At 49.3% G+C, this 23,022-nt stretch overlaps 1 protein-coding gene across 1 annotated transcript in view; it reads left to right on the top strand.

Annotated features, from left to right (window-relative positions):
* Positions 1-1,090: 1,090 nt before the first annotated feature.
* Positions 1,091-23,022, top strand: part of MYL10 (myosin light chain 10) — a 29,996-nt gene continuing 8,064 nt past the window's right edge. The window contains exons 1-4 of the mRNA XM_009910727.2: positions 1,091-1,128; positions 12,418-12,504; positions 17,266-17,341; positions 18,855-18,959. Of these exons, the coding sequence (XP_009909029.1) occupies positions 1,126-1,128; positions 12,418-12,504; positions 17,266-17,341; positions 18,855-18,959 (271 nt within the window). The 5' untranslated portion in view covers positions 1,091-1,125. The remainder of the gene's footprint in view (positions 1,129-12,417; positions 12,505-17,265; positions 17,342-18,854; positions 18,960-23,022) is intronic.

Below are 23,022 nucleotides of genomic sequence, written 5' to 3'. Positions count from 1 at the left end.
ATGAATCAGGTGGAAGCTGTGTGCACTAATGGCTGTGAGCTTTCCCCAGGAGACAGAGCCCTTGTGGTTCTCATGCTGCCTTCCTTTCCTCCTGCCCTTAACACCATATTCATTACCACATCTCTTTTGTCATGCTTTGAAGTCCAGGACTCTCTATCAATTTGCAGGAGCTTGACATCTAGCCCCTGGTCTTCAGGCATGTGTGATACATTCAGGGGAGACAGACCTGCTCTGAGTCACTTTATTGCCATCTCAGAGCAGCCCTTTCCCAGCACACCTCCCAGTTACAGATGCACCTAAGCAGAACCTCAGTCGTTTTGTTGGAGCTCTGAATGCAGGCACCAGGCTCTGCAGCCAGCAGACATCTCAGTGGCCCAGACTGCTGCTTTGCTCTGCATTTCCTCAAGCAATGTGTTGGAGAACCTGGAAAATCATAGAATCAACCAGGTTGGAAAAGACCTCAGAGATCATTAAATCCAACCTAACACCTAACACCTCCTAACAACTAAACCATGGCTCCAAGTGCCACATCCAAGCCTTTTTTGAACACCCCCAGGGATGGGGACTCCACCACCTCCCTGGGCTGCACATTCCAGTGGCCAGTCTCTCTTTCTGGGAAGAACTTTCTCCTCACCTGCAGCCTAAACTTCCTGGCACAGCTTGAGACTGTGTCCTCTTGTTCTGGTGCTGGTTGCCTGGGAGGAGAGACCTGGCTACAACCTCCTTTCAGGTAGCTGTAGAGAGCAATGAGAGGTTTCTCTCTGTTTTTCCAGGTTGCTTTATCCACCTCAAATCTGTGCAGCCCATGCCCTGTGCTTGGTATTCAGAAGCACTCAGGAAAGCCCCTCCAGCTCTGGCTGCCTGGGACGGCTGTGCAATCCTATCCCAACTGCCCACTCTGCTCATCCACTGCTCTATCCCTGTGGAAGCAAAAGCTGTGCATGGAACAGATGCTTGGAATGGTATTGGGATCCAATTACTGCACTTTTCCAACCTGACATCTATTGTCTAAACTTGGAGCAGGCATATTTTTATTCCTTGGTGACACTATATAAAGGGACAATTGGCACTGTGTTTGCTGGCTGACCAGGTGGCAGAGAAGGGGTGGAAGGAGCAGCAGCAGCAATGGTAGGTTTTATCTTTTCCTCTCTCTCTGCATTCCTCTCTGACCCTAGCAATTCAAACAGAGCAGAACCCTGTGAAATCTCCTCCTTAGCAGCACATCCAGGATGAAGATCCAGCCCACAGAGCAAGCTGCCACCTTCCAAGGGCTGTTCTGCATGTGTTTAAACAGAGGAGGGAGGCAGGGAACAGAGGGGCACTTGCCCAAGGGAGGAGCCTTCCTTCCAGGAGTAACACTCCTGTGCAGCACTGCCTGGCAAGGTTGGGGCTCCCAAGTGCTGCTAAGGTCTGCTGTGGAGTGGTGGGGTGTGAGGGAAGGGGCTGACTCCAGGACTGTGACTGTGCTGCTCTTGAGACCGTGAGGAAGTGCTGCAGAAGTTTCTGTGTCTTGTCTTTGCCCTGCTCACTGCTGGCTTTTAGCTCTGGGACTCCAGCAGCCACCTCTGCACCAAAGATGTACTTGAAGTGATTCCAAGGAGCAAAGGAGGAGCCCCAGGAGCACTGGGCACGTTGGGCTCTCTCTTTGTCTTGTGCAAATTCAGAGGAATGACAACACCACCAGCAAACAGAAGCTGGTGATGTTCCCTGTCCTCCTGTTCTGCTTTTTGCAGGTCCTTTTCAGGCTGTCTTAAAGTAGTGCTGCCCAGTGGCTCCCTGGGGCTATGGAGTATTTGATTCTGGAGAGCACCGGAGAGGGAGATGTAGATGAAAAGCTTTCTCATAGCTTAGCTCAAACCTGATCCCACTTAAGCAGGTGATGGATGGGGTCCAAGTGATGGATAAAACCACGTTCAAAGTAATTTCTAAAATCCAGGCACAAAACTAGGTCCCAGTTTCAAGCAGTGCAAGCCCAGTGCCAGAGGATTCACACGGAGCACACAGCCACGACTCAGGTTCCTCAGCACAGTCTCAGAGGTGAGCAGAGCCTTGTGCTGGCTGCGGCTTTTCAGCTTGCCTTTTAATCAGCTTCACTGAAGCCTAAGCCAGCCCTTTGGTGGTACTGGGGGGGGGGCAGGTGCTGGGTCTTAGGTTTTCTTTCTCCCCCTCTTCTTTTAGACTTTATTGATCACTTTTCTCCCCTCCCCTTCCGTTGAGTGCTTGCTGTCGGAAGACGATTTCAGGGCATTCTGTGGTGAAATCGCTTAAGTTAGGAGATGTGAAAGCGCAGCAGGAGGCCTCCCTGTCTCCTCGCTCCCAGTTCAGCCGACGACCGAATCTCTGGGGTGGTTCTTTTTCATCGTGCCTTTTGTTTTTGGGCAAATATCTTCCGAGGTACCTTACTACACAGGGCCACATGAAATGGATTTAAAGTGGAAAGGGGAAAAAAAAATAGCCTTAATGAAAGAAAGCTGAAGAATATCTTTACATAAGGAAGTGATCATTTTTTATTAATCAGAGGGAAATGTATATGTAATTATGCTAGATGAACTCTGTGGGGAGGGGTTTTTTCCCCCCCCTCTCTTTATGATGTCTTAAGGGATTTATAAATATTACAGAGGTTTTATGGCATCATAATATTTCAGATGTGCAGTAAAGCTACTTTCAAAGGATTAGTGCAGACAAAGCAGCATAGTAAAAAATAATTACAAGTCAGCCAGTGCTACCAGGCTCTGACACACAGGGCTGATGAGAGTGAGAGAGGCAGGGTTCAGGGAGATAATTTTTCCTAACGAGAGCAGACCACACAAGTGCTGTGGAATGGAGTTCTGAGAACTGTCTCCAGCTCTCCGTTAATTCCAGGGAATTCCAGGGAAGTCGGGGCTGTGATGCCTCCCTGCACGCTCCGTGCTGATGGAGAGGAGGAAGGAGAGAAGCAGGAGGAAGGAGGGAGGGAGAAGCCTTTTTCTTCTTCCCCACCCCGTGCTGTGTTGATTCAGTGGCAGTGACACCTCGCAGCAAATTCTCTGTGAGCAGGGAGCTGCGTGCCCAAAAATAGCTGCTCAGATGTGCTCTGCAGCCTGCCTGCGATGTGCCACCTGCACCAAGCAGGCACGGCCCCCAGCATGGCACTGCTGACTCCCCCAGCTGAAAATGCGGCCAGTGTTTAGCTGCTGAAGTGGTTGTGAGCACAGCTGCACACGTGTGTGTGTGTGTGTGCACATGTGTGTGTGGCTGGGGCACTGCTCTGCTGTTTACATGGAGCAGCAGCGCTTGCCTGTGCTGGAGGAGAGAGTCTGCTGGGTGGGGAAAGCAGCTGGTGAGTTTTGGGTCACAGCGGTTGAGCAGCCTGCGGTTTGGAGAGGTTAGCTGCTGTGCTGAGATAAGGGCTGGGAGATAAGGGCCTTCTGTGTCTATCTGTGCGAGAGCAACAAGGAGACTGTGGTTGGGAAGGGATTTCATGTGGGGTGAAGAAGAATGCTTTGGTGTAGGGGCAAAGGAGAATGCTTTGGTGTAGGGGAGCGTGAAGCAGGCAGGACACAGCCCAACAGAGTTCTGTATCTGGCAGGGATCAAAGGTGTGGCGGTGTGGCTGTGTGGGAGGCTGGGACTGCCGGGGAGAGGGAGTGAGGCTGAGAAGGGAGGTATCTGTTTGTGAGTGCAGAGCAGGTAACAAAAAGATCTTCTGTCTCTGGGGTCTGATACCATGGGGTTTGTTACCCTGTTCTGAGGCTGTTGTCTGTTTGAAATGCAAATTGTGCCCTTAGAGCAGTTTATGTTGGGTACTCCTCTAGACTGATCCCTCAAAGGTGTGCACTTGGGTTGGTCTTCTGCTGCTCACCTGCCGTAAACCACACTGAAAGAGGGTGGCTTGGCCATGGAAGGGATCTCTGGAGCAGATGCAGCAGGACATATCTCAGCAGAACAAACCTGTGAGACTAAAATCAACAACAATCCTGTCCAGTGCTGCCTTGAATGGGCCCAAGATGTAACTTCTGATTCAGAAAGTGGCTTCAGGGAGACATACAATCACAGAATGGGTTGGGTTGGAAGGGACCTTAAAGCTCAGCCAGTTCCATCCCTCTACCATAGGCAGGGACACCTCCCACCAGAACAGCTTGCTCAAGGCCTCATCCAGCCTGGCCTCGAGCACCTCCAGGCAGGAGGCAGCCACAGCCTCCCTGGGCAACCTGTGCCAGAGTCTGCCCAGCCTCACTGCAAAGAATTTCTTCCTCATCTCCAGTCTCAATCTCCCCTCTCCCAGCTCAAAGCCATTGTCTCATCCTGGCACTCCCAGCCCTTGTCCAAAGTCCCTCCCCAGCTCTCCTGGAGCTCCTTCAGGTACTGGAAGTCTGCTCTGAGGTCTCCCTGGAACCCTCTACTTGCAGGCTGGACAGCCCCAGCTCTCTCAGCCTGATTCAGTGGTAACAACAACAACAAGAAAAGCAAAGACAGAAAATGTCAGCACTGAGATCCCAGAGTGGATGGAAAACAAGGAGAAAGTGTGATGGATGAAAAAGTAATAGTAAGTCTGAGCTCCCGTCATACTGTGGATCACAGCAGGGGACAGAGTCTGGGAGAGATGATGGATGACTGTGCCTTCGCTGTAGTCAGGGGGGTAGCTGCAGAGGAAGGCAGCGCACCACGCCAGGCAGTGCAATTTAAAGCTGCTGGGATCTTGTGTCTAGTTTGCCCTGGGCTGAATAAACACATATGGGTAGAAGACAACACAATTGGGCTCTTAAGACTGTGCACCATTAATTTTCTCTGAAGGACTCCCTCCCTGGAGACCTGCTTAGCCTTTGCTGGCTTCTCTGGTGAAAACAATAAAGAAGACACAATAGGTTGCTGGGTGGGGAAGTGTTTCTGCTTGTGCTTTAGCTTTGGCTGTCAGGAATAGATGAAGGAGGGGATGCTGCCCCTCTGCTTTGCTCTTGCGAGACTGCAGCCAGTCCTGCTGCCCCCAGCACAAGAAGGACCTGGAGCTGCTGAAGCACAAAGATGAGCAGAGGGCTGGAGAATCTCCCCGATAGGAACAGGCTGCAAAAGTTGGGGCTGTTCAGCCTGGAAAAGAGAAGGCTCCAGGGAGACCTCAGAACAGCCTTCCAGTACCTGAAGGGGCTCCAGGAGAGATGGGGAGGAACTTTGGATAAGGGCTGGGAGTGACAGGATGAAAGACAGTGGCTTTGAGCTGGAAGAGGGCAGATTGAGACTGGAGAGGAGGGAGAAATTCTTTGCAGTGAGGGTGGGGAGACTCCAGCACAGGTTGCCCAGGGAGGCTGTGGCTGCCTCCTGCCTGGAGGTGTTCCAGGCCAGGCTGGATGCAGACTTGAGCAAGCTGTGCTGGTGGGAGGTGTCCCTGCCCATGGCAGGGGGTTGGAACTGGCTGAGCTTTAAGGTCTCTTCCAACCCAACCCATGCTGTGACTCTATGAATCTTTATTCAGAGAATTTTCATTGTGGTTTAAGGTATGGAGGACCAAACAGGGAGCAGACCTCCCCAAACCAACCCAAAACTCTGGGTGCTGGCAGTGTTATCCCCATTTTGCCTGAAAAAAAACCCCAAACACCCAACAACCTAAGTAGCAGTTGGTTCCTTCATAAGTGCTGAAGGGCAGAAGTGTGCACTGAGCAGTCAGCGTGGAGCAGCGTCAGGTATGGAGCTGAATCTTTGTTAATGTGGCAGCCTCTTGTCTGCTTCACCACACTGCAGCACCTTGTCTGGAGCAACAAAGCTGGGGAGGAGCAGCTGAGGGAGCTGGGGGTGTTCAGCCTGGAGAAGAGGAGGCTGAGGGAGACCTCATTGCTCTCTACAGCTCCCTGAGCGGAGGCTGGAGCCAGGTGGGGCTTGGGCTCTGCTCCCAAGTTACAAGCAATAGGAGGAGAGGAAATGTCCAGAAATTGTGCCAGGTTGAAATTGTTAGGTTGGAGGTGAGGAAAAATTTCTTTGCTGCAAGAGTGGCCAGGGGTTGGCACAGGCTGCCCAGGGAGGTGGTGGAGTCCCCAAGCCTGGAGGGGTTCAAGCCAGCTGTGGCCATGGCACCTGGGGACATAGTTTGGTGGTGTTAGGTTGATGGTTGGACTGGGTGATCTTAGAGGCCTTTTCTAACCAAAGAAGTTCTCTGATTCTATGACACTGCAGCACCTGCTCTGCTTTTCCAGACATTCCTGGGTTACCTGCAAAATTCATTGAGGGGCTGAGGTGATTAAGTCCTGTGATAATTCAGCATCACTTCCTTTGCCCCTGTGGTGTCATGAACCTGCTCTAGCAGCAGACCTTCATGAATTTGTCAGGGCAAACAAGCTCTCACATCTTGAAGTGAGAAGTGTTGTATGTTCAGCTTCTTCCTCCTTTGCATGGAGAGATATAAAGGGACTCTGTGCCCCCTTTTCTTTTAGGCCACCCTCAAATCAGAGCTTTCCCTATTCTTTCTCCAGAGGGGCAAAGGCAGCTCAGACCCTTTTCTGCCTGTCCCTTGTTCTCTCTGGCTGCCTGACACTGCCAGAGAGGAGGAAAATACAGAACCTCAGGGAGGGAAACTCAGCTCAAAGCGAATGCCTGGGTCAAAGAGAGCTTTCTAGGAACCAGATTGTGCTATGGCTCCAATTTTTATTTCTATTTCTTTTTCATTTAAAGCTTCTGAAATAAACCCAAACCAGATGATGATGATGATAGTAGTAATAATAATAATAATAATAATAATAATAATAACAAATCCAAGGAAGCCCCTTGAAAAGGGAGGCTAATTGAGAGAGTGCTAACAGCAGTGAGACAAATGAGTGATATGCGACAAGCCTGTGGTTTCTCTTGTCAAGTGGAGTGTTGCTGCCTTCACAATGGGATGATTAATACACTCAGGCAGGAATATTAATAGGCTGCTTCAGTTGTTGCAACATTCCTCCTGCTGATGTGCTACTGAGGCCTTGGAATCTGAGCCCAGGGGACCCTCGGCTCTTGAGTTTCTCCTCTGGCACGTTGTGAGCGTGCCAGCCTCCCAGCACAGGCAGGGCAGCCATCCCTGCACCGTGCAGCTCAGCACACTTTGCAGCTCCCACATGGGGAAATCAAGGCAGGCAGCAGTGATCATAGAATCAGAGAATCAATGAGGTTGGAAAAGACCTCAAAGATCATCAAGTCCAACCTGTCACCCACCAACTCATGCCTGCCAGACCATGGCACCAAGTGCCACATCCAATCCCCTCTCGAACACCTCCAGGGACGGCGACTCCACCACCTCCCTGGGCAGCACATCCCAATGGCCAATTCCTCTTGCTGGGAAGAACTTTCTCCTCACCTCCAGCCTAAACTTCCCCTGGTGCAGCTTGAGACTGTGTCCTCTTGTTCTGGTGCTGGCTGCCTGGGAGAAGAGATCAACCCACCTGCTCCTCAGCAGATCACCTACTAAAGCCTTGGCAGATCATGAACAATAGCTTTGCTCAGTTCTGTGCTGCTTTTTTTGCTCTGCCACTCTTTATGAGTGATACTGCACAGGCAGCATCCTGATTCCAGCCATTACAATTCTGGAGTGCTTGGAGCTGTCCCATAGCAGCACAGAGCTCTTTCTGTTCTGGAGTTGCCAGCAGAAAGACAGCCACAGTGTCCTGTGCTCTGTTCCTTCTCCACCTGTCCATCTCTCAGCCTTCCACTTTCTAGGACCTGAGAGTAGCCTCTTCAGAGGCTGAGAGAGCTGGGCTTGTTTAGTCTGGAGGAGAGCAGGTTAAGGGGAAACCTTCTGGCTCTCTGCAGCTCTCTGAGAGGAGGTTGGACCCAGGTGGGGGTTGGGCTCTGCTCCCTAGGATCAGGTGATGGGAGGAGAGCAAATGGCCTGAAATTGTGCCAGGGGAGGGTTAGGTTGGAGATGAAGAAAAATGTCTTTGCTGCAAGAGTGGTCAGGGATTGGCACAGGCTGCCCAGGGGGGTGGTGGAGTCCCCATGCCTGGAGGGGTCCAAGAAAGGTGTGGCCATGGCACTTGGGGCCATGGTTTGGTGGCCATGGTGGTGTTGGGTTGCTGGTTGGACTGGGTGATCTCAGAAGGCTATTCCAGATGAAAACCTTCTGTGATTCTGTGATTCTAACTGCAAAATCAGGGTACAAGTTCTTTCTGTGATTGTGGATTTCCTGCTCTTGCAGAGCAGATGAAGTATGTTCCCAATACCACACATACCAAACCCAAGAGGCTGATAAGGTGAGGTGCTCTATACCTTCAGTGCCAAAAGATTTAGCTTGATACTGGTGATGGAAGAACATTCTCATCCAGCAGCTGTTCACTGGCCCCTGTGAAATGTATTGGGGGTCTCAGCCCCATTCCACAAGTGAGCAGATCATAAATAGAATCCATCCCCAGAGCTTCAGCAGAAAATGTAAAGATAGCTTTGAGTGACATAGGCAAAGATCTCCTTCATCATCCCTGGAGATGACTACCCAGAGAGTAACATCAAACAAATCTACAGTCATGGAATGGTTTCGGTTGGAAAGGACATTTAAAGCTCATCCAGTCCAACTCCCTGCAGGCAGCAGGGACATCCCCAACTAGAGCAGGCTGCTCAGAGCCCAAAAAAACCTGACCTGGAATGGCTCCAGGGATGGGGCAGCTCCCACCTCTATGGGCAACCTGGGCCAGGCTCTCATCACCCTCACTGAGAACATTTTTAACTTCTCTCCAGGCTAAATCTCTCTCTTTGAGTCCAAACCATCACCCCTTGGCCTGTTTGCACTGCAAGGCCACCAGAAGCTCTCCCTGGAGCCTTCTCCTCTCCAGGCTGCCCAAGGCCAACTCTCTCAGCCTGGCCTCACAGCAGAGGGCTTCCAGCCCTGCCAGCATTGCTGTGGCCTCCTCTGGCACTGCTCCACCAGGTGCCTGCCTGTGCTGAGGGCTCCAGAGCTGCCCCAGCACTGCAGGGAGGTCTCATCAGAGCAGAGCAGAGGGGCAGAATCCCCTCCCTGCCCCTGCTGCCCACACTGATGGGGATCACTCCAGGACAGACTGGGGCTGGGCTGGCAGCACTTGGTGCCAGCTCATGTCCAGCTTTGCAACCCCAAGTCCTTCTCCTCAGGGCTGCTCTCCAGCTCTTGATGGATGCTGGGGACTTTCCCAACTCATGTGCAGGACTGCACTTGGTCATGTAGAACCTCATGAGGTTCACACAGGCCCAAATATCCTGCTAGGATTAATTTCTCCTAGTGGAGTGATTGTTCTCTGTATAATTAGTCTTCAATCTTACTTGCCTTGAATAAGAGTTCACTAATGGAAGAAATATTTGGAGGGTTTTTTTGTGTGCTGCTGGTCTGTGTCTTACAGATACTGAGCCACAGCTTTTGGGTTTATCTGCTCCTTTCTTATAGTTGTGATCCTTGCTTATAGCCTCACAGCACAGAGAAGCCATTAAACTGAGGAAGAAGGGAAATATTGCCAGTGTTTGGCATGGAACACTTAACAAAACCTGGAGCTGGAGCCTGCTGTCCTTTGCTGGTGCTGGGAAGGTGCAGATTGGTTGCTGGTGTGGGGAAAATTCACCCCTGAGTGTGGATGCTGTGCTTGGTCAGAGCAGAGCATGAGAGTGGCTATGAGGATGATGAAGGGACTGGAACATCTGGCTTATGAGGAGAGGCTGAGAGACCTGGGACTGGTTAGTTTGGAGAAGGCTGAGAGGGGATCTTAAGAATGTTTTCAGATATCCACAGGGTAGGTGTCAAGAAGGGGCCAGGCTCTTTTCAGTGGTGTCCTGTGATAGGACAAGGGACAACAGATATAAACTGCAGCTCAGGAAGTTCCATCTCAACATGAGGACAAATTTCTTTGCTGTGAGGGTGACAGAGCCCTGGAGCAGCCTGCCCAGAGAGGTTCTGGAGTCTCCTTCTCTGGAGACATTCAAAATCCTTCTGGTTCTGTTCCTGTGTGGCCTGCTCTGGGTGATGCTGCTCTGGCAGAGGGGTTGGACTGGATGCTCTCCAGAGGTCCCTTCCAACCCCTAGCATTCAGTGATTCCCTGATTCTAACATCAAGCCATGTTTTGCCTGCATCAAGACCAGCACAGGGAACCAGTTCTCCCACCCCATATGCACACAGAGAGCCCTGTGCCCTGTGGCCCCTTCCCCAGACAGCTGCAATGCATTCTGCTGGGGCACATCTGCTTTCTTTTTCCCTCGGGGAGCAGCTGCCTGTAAACACGTAGCATTGGGCTTAATATTTCCATCCAATCTGGAAGTGTCAAAAACCTCCACCAGGCACCTCAGGTTACAGGGAAGGTTGCCCATTACTGCTCAGAATAACACTTATTTCATGTGGAGGAGGAGGAGGGAATCTGTTGATTCCAAAATCAATATTTCTCCATTCATTAGACATCCCACTTACCCCCTCCCCCCCATTCCTGTGGTGGCATTCTATCCTTATTTTTACCCTCACTACAAATAGGGTTGTTGGGTTTTTTTGCTTTGAATTTCCATTCCTGTTTCCAAATTCTAGTGCTTTGCATTAGCTGATTGGAACTTGACAGGTCTGGAGTGTGGGTGAGTCTCTACCCTAGCCTTAATTCTCAGCTTGGGATCTAAAAGAGGTTGGCTGAGTGCAGAAATTGGTCTGGCAAATTAAATTGATCAGACAATGTATACTTCAAACAGAGCCAAGTGGGAATATTTCCTTGAGCTGCTCTGCTCCTCAGGATATTTGAAATCAGTATTGGATTTGAACTTTCACAAGGCTTTTTCATTTTGATGAAAGGAGACAGTAGAAGTTGCCTTCTGTTTCATGCAGAATAGCCCAAACTAAGTAAGACTAATTTTCTGTGACATGAGAACCAGGTGGGACTCTGATGATGAAGTTTAAAAGTCAAAATGATAAAGGCAAAAATAATCTGTCTGGAAGGGAACTCAAAAGGCAATGTAGCTCGTTATCCTGCCCCAAGGAAGGACAATGCTGGGGGTAAGACATTCTGTCAGCCTTGGGAGTCCCAAATTTTAGTCTTTACTGCAGGAAAAGAACTGCATTGTCTTAGTCAAGCTTCTCAGGCCCTTATTCATACAGGTATAATGAAGTCTACTTCTGACTGATTTTTAGCAGATATTAGATTCTTAGACACTGCCGGAAAGGTTCCAGAGGAGGCCGTGGAGATGATCAGAGAGCTGCAGAACCTCCCCTGTGAGGGCAGGCTGGGAGAGCTGGGGCTGTTCAGCCTGGAGAAGAGAAGGCTCCAGGGAGACCTCAGAACAGCCTTCCAGTACCTGAAGGGCTCCAGGAGAGCTGGGGAGGAAGTTTGGACAAGGGCTGGGAGTGCCAGGATGAGAGATAATGGCTTTGAGCTGGGAGAGGAGAGATTGAGACTGGAGATGAGGAAGAAATTCTTGCCAGTAGGGGTGGGGAGACTCTGGCACAGGTTGCCCAGGGCGGCTGTGGCTGCCTCCTGCCTGGAGGTGTTGAAGGCCAGGCTGGATGAGGCCTTGAGCAGCCTGTGCTGGTGGGAGGTGTCCCTGCCCATGGCAGGGGATTGGGGCTGGATGATCTTTAAGGTCCCTTCCAACCCAACCCATTCTATGATTGTATAATCATTGTGGCTCCTTTCCAGTATCTGTCTGTCCCAGCTTTCAGTCTCCAGAGCAGTGACCAAAGCAGGCCCTGCCCTTTTCTTTACAAGGAGTACCCTGAATATTACAACTGTACAGGCTGGGGAGGCCATGCAGTGGAGTGTCAAGTGCTGAGGAAGGAACACAGGCTCTCCTCCAAGTGCAGAAGTTGTTCCTCCTTGGGAAGGTGGTGTTCAGTCAGTGCTGGTCCAGACAGAGCAGACCTCTGATCATTTCTATCTGAGTAGGAAGTGGTATCATTTCCCTGCATGGTTCCTGAGCTGAGTCTTTGTGCAAGGGCTCATTCTGCGTCTGTCTGCCTGTCCCTGCATGGGAACTGGGAAGGAGAAGCTGTAGCCACTTAACTGAATTGCTTCTGCATATTGAGAACAGTAGGTTGGGAATTTTATCTTGCATCTCTGAGGGAGATCATAAGCTCACATCACAGAGCTCTGCAAAGCCAGTGCAGGAAGGAGAGCAGTCTGCTGTCTCAGATGGCCTGGCATAGGTGACTGATGGCTCCTTGGGGAAACAAGCAGTGGAGCAGCTGTGGTGGTCAGTCTTTGGGTGCCTTATCCTTTGCAAGGCAGCACAGTGAGAAGCTCTCCTTGTTCATCCAAGTTTTGAGATTCCAGGCTAGAGCAAGGCAAAAATCCTCAGTGAGAGATTCCTCTCCTACTAGAGCAGCGTTTTTGATGCCATATGTCTGTATATCTAGAGTGGGCTGAATTGAAAACCTCATCAAACCCTCTTGTGTTATGTGAGCATATATATTTTACCTTCTGTTAAAGATGGAATTTGTTTTCATGTGTGCTTAGCAGACAAATTAGTAGCTACTGGATCCTCTTACTTGCATTACAGGCTCCAAAAAAGGCAAAGAAGAAGATCGAAGGTGGTTCCAATGTATTCTCCATGTTTGAACAAACCCAGATCCAGGAGTTCAAAGAGGTTGGCCACTCTTCTGTTGTTCTCCAGTCTCCTGTCATTGCTAATGAATAACATAGGCTTTGTTTGTGATCCTTATTCAATTCTCCATCTGCTTTAATAGAACACACAGTTGTTTTCTGAATCATCTCTGTGGTTTGGCTGCCATCTAATTTTCCTTCTGTGTCTTTCTTTCTTTTTCTTTCTTTTTCTTTCTTTTTCTTTCTTTTTCTTTCTTTTTCTTTCTTTTTCTTTCTTTTTCTTTCTTTTTCTTTCTTTTTCTTTCTTTTTCTTTCTTTTTCTTTCTTTTTCTTTCTTTTTCTTTCTTGCTTTCTTTCTCTTCCTTTCTTCCTCTTCCTTTCTTCCTTTCTTCCTTTCTTCCTTCCTTTCTTCCTTTCTTCCTTCCTCCCTTCCTTTCTTCCTTCCTCCCTTTTCCCCTCCCTCCCTCCTTTCCTTTCCTTTCCCTTCCTCCTTTCCTTTCCCTCCCTTCCTTCCTCCTTTCCTTTCCCTCCCTTCCTCCTTTCCTTTCCCTCCCTCCCTCCCTCCCTTCTTTTCCCTCCCTCCCTCCCTTCCTTCCTTACCCTCCCTCCCTTCCTTTAACTCCCTCCCTCCCTCCCTTCCTTTCCTTCCCTCCCTTCCTTTAACTCCCTCCCTCCCTTCCTTTAACTCCCTCCCTCCCTTCCTTTACCTCCCTCCCTTCCTTCCTTTACCTCCCTCCCTCCCTTCCTTTCCCTCCCTACCTTTTCCTTCCTTCCCCTTACTCTCCTGCTCCAAGCTCTAGACTTTTTTGAGGAGCCCTTTCCCCAAAATAAAAGGAAATTATTATCTCATGTCCCTGATCCAGGGAAACTTGAACACCTTAACCTTGAGCAGATGGTCAAGTTTCAATGGCATTTCAAATAAGAATAGAGGTACATGCTCATGTATGATCCTGACTAGAGAGGCCTTGTTGAACCAAGGCTTTCAGGAGTGGACTGTTCCACAATAGCAACAGAAAAATATTCCTCAGTGCCCTTCTAAGACTGCCCACAAACTAGAAACAAAAACACCAGGAAGCCCTCAGCTGACTTCCCCCATAAATGCCAATAAACCAAACCAGCATGCTGCAACTCACTGAAAAATCACCTTTTAGATCCCTAATAATGTGCTGCTGCCATGCCTTGTAGAGTCTTTGACCAGTTACCTGTGAGGAGGTGAATCTACTGGGCTGGCATCAAAGGTGAAGCATACTAAGGACAGATTATTTGCTGAGTGTGTGTTTTTGTCCTGAATCTCTGTGAGCCATCCCATTTGGCACTGGTTTCTCATTTCAGATTATTCATTTTCCCCCCATTTTTCCCTAAGTCACATCTCCAAAGCAATTTCCACTGGGCTCAACAGCTGCTCTTTAATTTTGTGCACCTGGCTTTCAGCTTTAATGTTCATGAGGATTCTCACCAGCAAAGCTCACTGGAGAATGAGACCAAAAACCACTGCAAAGGACTGAGAACATGGCCTGGGTAAAACAGTGAACACCACTCACCTTTACCCACAGCTAATGGGAGCACAGAATCATAGAATGGGTTGGGGTTGGAAGGGACCTCCAAAGCTCATCCAGTCCAGCCTCCCCATAGTCAGCAGGGACAGACTGGATCAGGGTGCCCAGAGCCCTGTTCAGCCTCACCTTCAATATCACCAGGGAAGGGGCCTCAACCACCTCCCTGGGCAACCTGATCCAGTGTTCCACCACCCTCACAGTAAAGAAATTGTTCCTAACATCCAGTCTCAATCTGACCTGCTCTAGCTTAAAGCCATTGTCCCTTGTCCTGTCCCTGCAGGCCTTTGGAAACAGTCTCTCTCCATCCTTCTTGTGGCCTCCTTCAGGTACTGGCAGGCTATTAGATGTCCCTGGAGCCTTCTCTTCTCCAAGCTGAACACCCCCAGCTCCCTCAGCCTGTCCTCATAACAGAGCTGCTCAAACCCCTTGATCATTTTCATGGCCTCCTCTGGACCCTCTCCATCAGGTCCGTGTCCTTCCTACGTTGAGGGCTGCAGACCTGCACACAGCACTCCTGGTAAGAAGAGAAGGCTCAGAGGTGACCTAATTGTGGCCTTCCAGTATTTGAAGGGGGCCTACAAGAAAGCTTGGGAGGGATTTCTCAGGATCAGGACCAGGGGGAATGGAATGAAGATGGGAGTGGGGAGATTCAGGCTGGAGGTGAGGAGGAAGTTCTTCCCCATGAGAGTGGTGAAGCCCTGGAATGGGTTGTCCAGAGAGGTGGTTGAGGCCCTGTCTCTAGAGGTGTTTAAGCCCAGGCTGGATGGGGCTCTGGCCAGGCTGATCTAGTGTGGGGTGTCCCTGCCCATGGCAGGGGGGCTGGAACTAGCTGATCCTTGTGGTCCCTTCCAACCCTGACTGATTCTATGATACTACGAAGGTCTCACCAGAGCAAAGTAGCAGAATCACCTCTTTGAGGTGAGGTGGTCATCCAGATCCAGCCCCCCTGCCATGGGCAGGGACACTACCCACCAGCCCAGCTTGCTCAAGGCCTCATCCAACCTGGCCTTGAACACCTCCAGGCTTGCAGCCTCCACATCTTCTGTGGGCAACCTGTTGCAGTGCCTCACCAGCCTCGTGGGGAAGAGTCTCTTCCTGATGTTTATCATGTTTGACATTCTTCCCCAACTTCTTCTCAGTGTCCTATGAACTTCCAGTTTTATTTCCTCCAAGGACTACTGTTTGAAGATGCATCAACAAAATTCTGGTCAGAATGCTGTGTTTGATCTGCTCTAAGTAAGATAATACTGGGAGCATTTCTGGGGGGATGGTGGCAGAATAATGGCAAAAGTATAAAGCTGTGGAGTGGTCCAATGAAAGCCAAGTCTGTGTTGTGTCTAAACACTGCATGCTTGGGACAAGTAATTCTAAAAAGCTGGGTTTGATCAGAACATTTTTATCTAGAGACTCAACCAGCTCACCAGAAAAAGCTTCATCTTTGCTGCTGTTTCAGGTTCATGCATTACAATACACACCTAATGCTCCTCCTGTCTTCTGGGAGCTTGCAGGGCTATGTTTTGCTCCTCGTGTTAGTGTCTGTTTTGCTTCCACATTGTGTGCATCACCATTTAAAGCAAGCTTCCCTAAAAGGCAGGAAAGCAACTCTAAAGACTTGGGCTTAATTTTTTCATAAGGTGATGGTTTGGGGGGTAAATGAAAGGTTATGAACATGCAGGCTGCAGGTAATCACTTTGGGCAAACTGGGATGTGAGCAGTGGGGCTTTGGGAGAAATGGGAGGCAAAGCTAGGTGAAAATGGATCATAAAGAGCAACCAAGGGCTGGAGCATCTCTGCTACGAAAACAGCCTGAGAGAGTTGGGGCTGCTCAGCCTGGAGAAGAGAAGGCTCCAGGGAGCAGTTTCCCAGTGCCTTCAAGGGGCTGCAGGAGAGCTGGGGAGGAAGTTTTTGCAAAGGCATGGAGTGGCAAGATGAGGGAAAGGGCTTCAAGCTGGAAGGAGCTCAATTTAGATTAGACATTAGGAAGAAATTCTTCCCCAATGGTGGTGAGGCACCGGAACAGGTTGTCCAGAGAAGCTGTGGAGGCTCCAAGGCTGGAAGTGTTTGAAGCCAGACTGGGGCTGTGAGTAGCCTGTTCTAGGAGGAGGTGTCCTTGCCTGTGGTAGGCAGTTGGAACTGGATGATCTGTAAGGTCCCTTCCAACCCAACCCATTCTTTGATTCCGTGAAAATACATTCATATGACACAGTCACAGAAGGAAGTGCACCCTGTAGAGCAGCAGCCTTTTAAACTCTGCAAGTTACTGCAGCTGCAGTGGCCTAGCTCTATCCTCAGGAGCCTGTTGCCCTTCATAATAATGCTGCAGTAAGAATAATCCCTGATCATTGTAAAGATACACTCACATATTGATGTGCATGTCAGACAGAGAACCAGCTTCAGAGACACGCCTGCTGCTGCTGCTGCTGTCCCCCACAGCATGGCCAGGGGAATTTCAGGTCATTAAAATATTTCAAAATCAATGAATGATTGCAAGGGTGAGGGCAGTGAATAGACACAGATGCAAATAGGTAAATAGGCAGTTAGCTGGCTTGGTAAGTGATGGCTCAAGTACATCAGTTCTGTGTTGGCTGAAAGGAGAACAATAACTGGGCCTTTCCCATCCAAGGTTAAATTTTGCCTGGCAAGGAGTATTTAAGGGTCAACACAGCAGAGCACAGAGTCTGAAGGATACAGATTCTTGGGAAGGGAAGCAAACTTGGACTGAATAACTCAATGAAACCTCCATTTCCCTGTACCTCTGACAATTCAGCTGTCTCTGTACAATGGATCATCTTCAGGCCCAGGAGAAATGGACTTTGGCTTGCTAGCAGAGAGAGATCTACAGTCATTAAGTGTTCTACAGAATCTGAGAGCTGCACAGAGGAGAGAGCCAGGGGCTAAGTACAAAATTGACAGAGGAATCCCTGACTAAAGTCTCCCTCACTCAAGCCTGCCTAATTCGAACTGTTATGGGTTAAGGTCTGAGTGTCTGGAGCCACCAGCCCTGGCTTCAGCCCAGCTGCACACTGCACTGAGCACTAATGTCCTAAGAAGAAGTTTGGGTGGGTTTAACTAAGCCCCTTGCCAGGATACAGGAATGTGTGGAAAGTGAGGAAAGGGCAACAATGTGGATGAAGCCAAGCAAGTGAAGTATCCTTCTTAAAGCATCAATGGAATGCTCCCCATGACAGGTAGGTGTGACTGCAAAGCAACGTGGCAAGGGCAATCCATTGTCCTTTCTCTTCCCACAGGCTTTTACCATCATGGATCAGAACAGAGATGGCTTCATTGACAAAGCAGACTTGAGAGACACATTTGCTGCACTAGGTGAGCTGGGAGTTATCATTCAGTGCTTGAAAGAGATGCAGTCTCCATTTCCAGCTTCACATAAGTAAAGCTGGTGTTGGAATTGCAGTGGGGGAAGCCATGAGATACACAGGAGGCAAGAGGAAACCTGCCTAGTTTGCTCTCCCTTCTGTATAGCAGTGTGGCAGTTGCTATCTTCCTGCATAGCTCCAGCTGGAAGGTCTCCTGAGCAGCTCCTTTCAGAAGGTCTCTCTGGGACTCACTGGTGGTGCAACAGAGCTGTGCAGCTGGCAGCTCTCCGAAGGCATGGAGCCCTCCCCTGCAACTATCCCATGGAGAGCCCACCCAGGCAGGGGTCCATGCCAGGCATTTCTGATTTGCCTCTGAATCCAGGCTTCCCAGGATGCACCTTTTTCATCTGGGAGCCGTGCAGCATCTACCAGTTAATGTGGTTGTCACGGCCTGGCTGCCCCTCTGCCCACACACAGGGAGGAGGACTCCCTGTGAGGCTCTGTGCCGCTGCGTGCTCGGGTGGGTGCAACGAGCAGCTCCTGGCGTCAGGGACTGGCCCTCCACGTGCATCACAGTCCCCATCAGGTCAAGCAGATTCAAGCAAATCTTCCCAAGGAAAAATCAACATGATCCCCAAGCTGGAGTTGTAGCCTTGTTGCAGCCTCTGAGGTTTGAACAGTGATGTAGGCATTTGGGCTTTTGCCATCTGGATCTTATTAAAAAGAGTTTGATAAGAATCTTTAATGCTCCCTGGGGTGGGATCAGACGCCAGCAGAGTCAGTGCAAAGAGAGAAGCTCCTGAACTCTTTATTGTGACAAGAGGTTAGCAAACTTTGGCCTGTAGCTACTGTTACCCTGAAATATTTATTTCTTAAGGCCAAGTTCTGCTATCTTTCCTCTTCAGCAAAGCTCTTCAATGCCTGTGGAGTAGTCACAGCAAATTACCTCTCAGTCTGAGTAGGGTTGCCAGGATCTAGATTCTCATCAGTAGTACAGCACAGGAATGGGGAAGGGGTAGGAGTGCACACGGGTGGGGAAGGGATAGGACTGCACAGGGGTGGGAATGGGACAGGACTGCACAGAGGTAGGGAAGAGATACCACTAAGAAAGTCGTCCTTCTGCTCAGGAAGGTGTCGTACAGCAAGGCATCGTACTGAGACCTTGGATTCGCTTCAGACAGTTTGAACTCTGCTGTATTAATATCAGTGGGGCCCAGATTTCACCTGGGGGGTGGGGAAGAAAAGAAAAAGAGAAAGAGAAAGAGTTTATTTGGCAGTGCCCTTTCTTGTGTCCACTGCTGGCCACCTCTGTATTATTTATCCTTCTCACTCCTTCCGTTGCCCTTTGATCTCGGAGCCAGCTCTGTCAATTTGTTTTACACGGGGGGACTGTGGAGTTGTGCTCTGCCATGTTATTAGCAAAGTTGCAGAGAGCCCTGAGCTCCCCAGTGGGAGGAGATGAATGGGAATCGTTTTTTGAAACACAATTTGTGATTTATTATGAAAAATGATCCTTGCTGCAGGTCGTCTGAATGTCAAGAATGAAGAGCTCGAAGACATGGTGAAGGAGGCGCCAGGTCCTATTAACTTCACTGTCTTCCTTACTATGTTTGGGGAAAAGCTGAAAGGTAAGTACCTTTGGGGGATTGGAGAGGTATCTGTCAAAGATCCTCAGCTCTGAAATACCTCAGCACCTTGCAAATTACAATAATGCATCCACAGAACAGTGCTTAAAGGCAAGGAGTGAGCTCTGTTTTTGCAGACAGCGCTGAAGTAGGCAAAGGCTAAGGGACGGTCCAGAGGACAGCTCAGAGGAGTGATTTCAGCTTACATAAGCTAACATGAAAGTGCTAAGTCGAGGTCCAGCAAGTAATGAAAACACAGCAGCCTGGAGCAGAGTGCAGATGAGTTACTCACAGTGTGGTGCTCGTGCTGCTGTGGTATCCCTCCCAGGTTAGCTGGGATTAGGTTAGGGCTTAGAGCGATTTCAGCTTTTCTGCAGGTTTGTAGAGGCAGTGCTCTGGTACTGAGTGCCTTGATTCTGAGTAGGAGCCACTGAATGGAAGTTGTGCCAAGGGAGCTTCATGGTGAAGAATAGGAAAAATTTCTTCCCAGCAAGGGTTTCTCTGGCACTGGCCCAGGCTGCCCAGGCAGGGGTGGAGTCCCCATCCCTGGAGGGGTTTAAAAGCTGTGTGGATGTGGGGCTGAGCGATGTGGTTTGGTGGCCGTGGCTTAGCAGCAGTGGTGGCACTGTGAGCTCTAGGTGAGTGGTTGGACTTGGTGATCTCAGAGGTCTCTTCCAACCTTGACAGTTCTATGATTCCATGACCTTCCCCCATCTTCTGTGCTAGTTGTAGCCCGGTGGCCCAGCCTTGGTTTCACTTGAGGACAGTAGTGACTTTGCATTTGCCTTGAAGATTTCAGTGAAGAGCTCAGAATGGAGGGGATAAAGTGAAATCATTTGATCTCAGTGGATTTACAAGGGTAAAAGAGAGGGATTTTGCCTCAGGAGTATACATAGGATCACTGCAGGGAGTTCAGAAAACATGAATACTAAATTTGTTGTGGAACCTTGTAGTTTAGTGATCCCTCTTATGTGTTAATGGCTAGAAACAGCAGAGAAGGCATGTGAGGCCAAGAGAAACATCTCATGTCTATGTGTATTAGTGAGAGGTGAGAGCTTTGACCTGCAGAGCAAGGCTGGCTTTAGCCAAGCACGTTCCAGAAGTGTGCCAAAATGTAGTGACAGGACAAGGGGTGATGGCTTTAAGGGGAGATAACTCCATTTAGATGAGACATCAGGATGAAATTCTTCCCCATGAGGGTGATGAGACACAGCAACAGCTTGCCCAGAGAAGTTGTGGAGGCTTGGAGCTGTTCAAGGCCAGGCTGGATGAGGCCTTAAGCAACCTGGGCTGGTGGGAGGTGTCCCTGCCCATGGCAGGGGGGTTGGAACTGGCTGAGCTTTCAGGTCCTTTCCAACCCAACCCATTCTGTGCTTCTCTGTTTCCATTATCCATGGGGAAAAGGTTGGTGGTGAAAAAAGATAACAAACAGAAAAATGGAAAAATCTGATCCCATCTTCTTGAGCATCTTTGTTGTATTGCTGCTGGGCTCTGGCTTTACCCTGCTGAGCACAGCTTCAGTGAAGGGCTCTCTACACTTGGAACAGAAAATAGAGAAGTTTGAAAGAAAGGATTAGTGTAGCCTGGCCTCAAAGAAATCCACCACTGCTACAGACACAGCATAGGTGTGAGGTGGGAGAGGTGATGGAGGAGGCTGTAGAATGACACCAAGGAGGGGATTTTGTTACCCAGCCATCAATTTGTCTTGGGCATTCCATTCCAGATACCATCCTGCAGAGTAGACAGTGCCCTTCTCCATGTCTTCCTCCTGGGACAGGTGACTATTTCTTGTGGGGTGCCCTGCTACCCATTGTTGCCTGTTTGTGACAGTTCTGATCATGCAGAGCACGGAAATGAGCAGTTCTGCCTTTCCCCTCGTCCTGCTTGTCTCCTACAATTTCTGGAGCTGGCAAGGAGTCTGGCCCTGCCAATTGTGTGGCCTGAACCCAGAGCCAGCAGAGGAAGGGGAATGGTGAAGCTCACCCCTCTTGTCTTCAGGTTTCCTGTTGGCTACTAGCAGAGGAGGAGGAGGAGGAGGAGGGGGTTTTTCATTTCCATTTGGTGAAGGGAAAATCACAGCTGTGCTTGTCATGCCCTTCTGGTTGGGTTTGTCATGCAAAGGAAGCAGAGCCAAAAGACTGCACATTCCCAATCAAAACTAATTGGGATGAAGAGCCTTTGTAGTGCAATTAGAAAGGGAGAAAGGGCTAGAGGAAGTGGATATGGCAATTTTGCAACACTCTTTATTAGCTAAGTACCACTCAGAGACTTTGGTGAAAGGTGCTTTCTAAGTAAAATTTGTTGTGCTATAATTGATTTCTGTCATAAAGGGGAAGCTGGGATTTTCGGGAGGAGCTTTAGCTTTATGCTTTGAGATTATGATGCCAGATGAACAGCTAACAAAACTGGGCTTATGTTAATGCCAACCACATGGAGCTGCTTCTACAGGGAGTCAGAATAATACAATTTGTACAGAAAACAGAGATGCCGCACATCAAAGAAACCACTTTATTTACCAGCTAATCAATAAAGAATGCCTGCTGCAGTGCTTCTCTTCAAAGCCAGAGTCCAAGGGTATGACAGAGTAGAAAATGTAAAACACAGTAAGGAAAAAACACCAAAGTAAAATCCACCTCCCCCACCCCCCACCCCCCCACCCCCACCCCCCCCGGTGGTGACTACTTAAAATGCAGAGCTCCCCTGGGAGCTGGAGGACATGTCTCTTCGTGGGACAATCCAAGCCCTCCTGAAGAGCAGCACTCTTTGTATTGATCTCCCAGTCACTGCAGTTGGGATGCACTGCCCAGAGCTTGGCAAAGGAATGGCCATGGCCAGTGTGTGACAAGAAGGAGGCTCTTCAGCCTGGGGTTTATTCACTGTTACCTCCACTGCTGGTCCTTGTGAAACCTTTCAGACAAAGAAAGCTGAGAAGGCACCAGGAGTGTGTGTAGTCATTAGAGGGGAACCTTGGCTGGGTTCTAGTCTGCTTCTCCCTCTGTCAAACTTTGGGACAGACTTTGAGCCTGCAAAGTTTTGTGTGATTACCTTTTACTTGAACCATGCTCCCAACATTTCGGCATCCCGAGCAGCTTCACCTGCCCGTGGGACAGCCCAACTGCTTGGAAATTTGGGTTCCCACAGTTAGAAATGATGAGTTGTGTTACATATACTGAAACACTTCTCAGATTCATCTTTTCCCTTGGATTTTAGGTAGGCACAGAGTATCTGAGTGCATCTCAAAGATGAAGTGGAAAAGTGAAGAGGCTGCTGTTTAAGATTGAGTTTGGAGGATTGAAGTCAGCCTTAGGTATAGCAGCTCTGTGTCCCCAGCCTGGAGTGAGAACCCCCCTTGCAAAACAGAAGCATTCAGCTTAACAATAGAAGCATGCATTTGTGTCTTTAGATGTCTCTGGCTTTGCTGAAAAAGATGCAAAGATCTTGTTTTGATGGGGAGCAAAGCAACAGCTCTGTAGCCCAGCTAAGAGAGAAGCAATGTCTTGGAGCCAGCGTCTAGAGCTGTGACCCATCCTGTTGTGCAAGTAACACTTAATGAAGAGGTAGCCAAGTGGGAGCATGGTGCAGAACAGGAGTGCAGATCCCCACCTTACACTGATCATCCTGTTTGCATCACCTTCCCCTGACATTCTGATTTTGTGATGAGCTCTGTTTCCTTTAGCCAGGGAAATATCCTCTTCTCTGCAGCCAGGAACAAGCAACGTCAAAAAGTGTGTTCGCAAGGAAGGCACAAGATTAAAGGAAGCCAGAGAGGGAAACAGTTTGCTGTATTTTCATTTCTGAAAGCCACTAATCCTCTGGGTACTGATATTGGAGACCAGTTCCTGGAAGTTTTCTCTCCTGCAGACATAGAATAGATATGAGTTATTATTTTCAAGCTTCTGAGCACTGAACTATTCACCTCTATTGTTTATCTGACATGACAAATGCTGCAGACTTAAGGAACATTTGTCTCCAAACCTCCAGCTGCAGAATTCTCCATTTTGCACCGTTTTCAAGTGACTGCAATCACTTAGCAAGCATTCAGCAGCTAGAGAAATACACCCAGGCT

Source organism: Dryobates pubescens, chromosome 13, assembly GCF_014839835.1.
Source record: "Dryobates pubescens isolate bDryPub1 chromosome 13, bDryPub1.pri, whole genome shotgun sequence".
Taxonomy (NCBI): Eukaryota; Metazoa; Chordata; class Aves; order Piciformes; family Picidae; genus Dryobates; species Dryobates pubescens.
The sequence above is the reverse complement of the archived record's forward strand: the minus strand, read 5'-3'. Positions and strand labels throughout refer to the sequence as shown.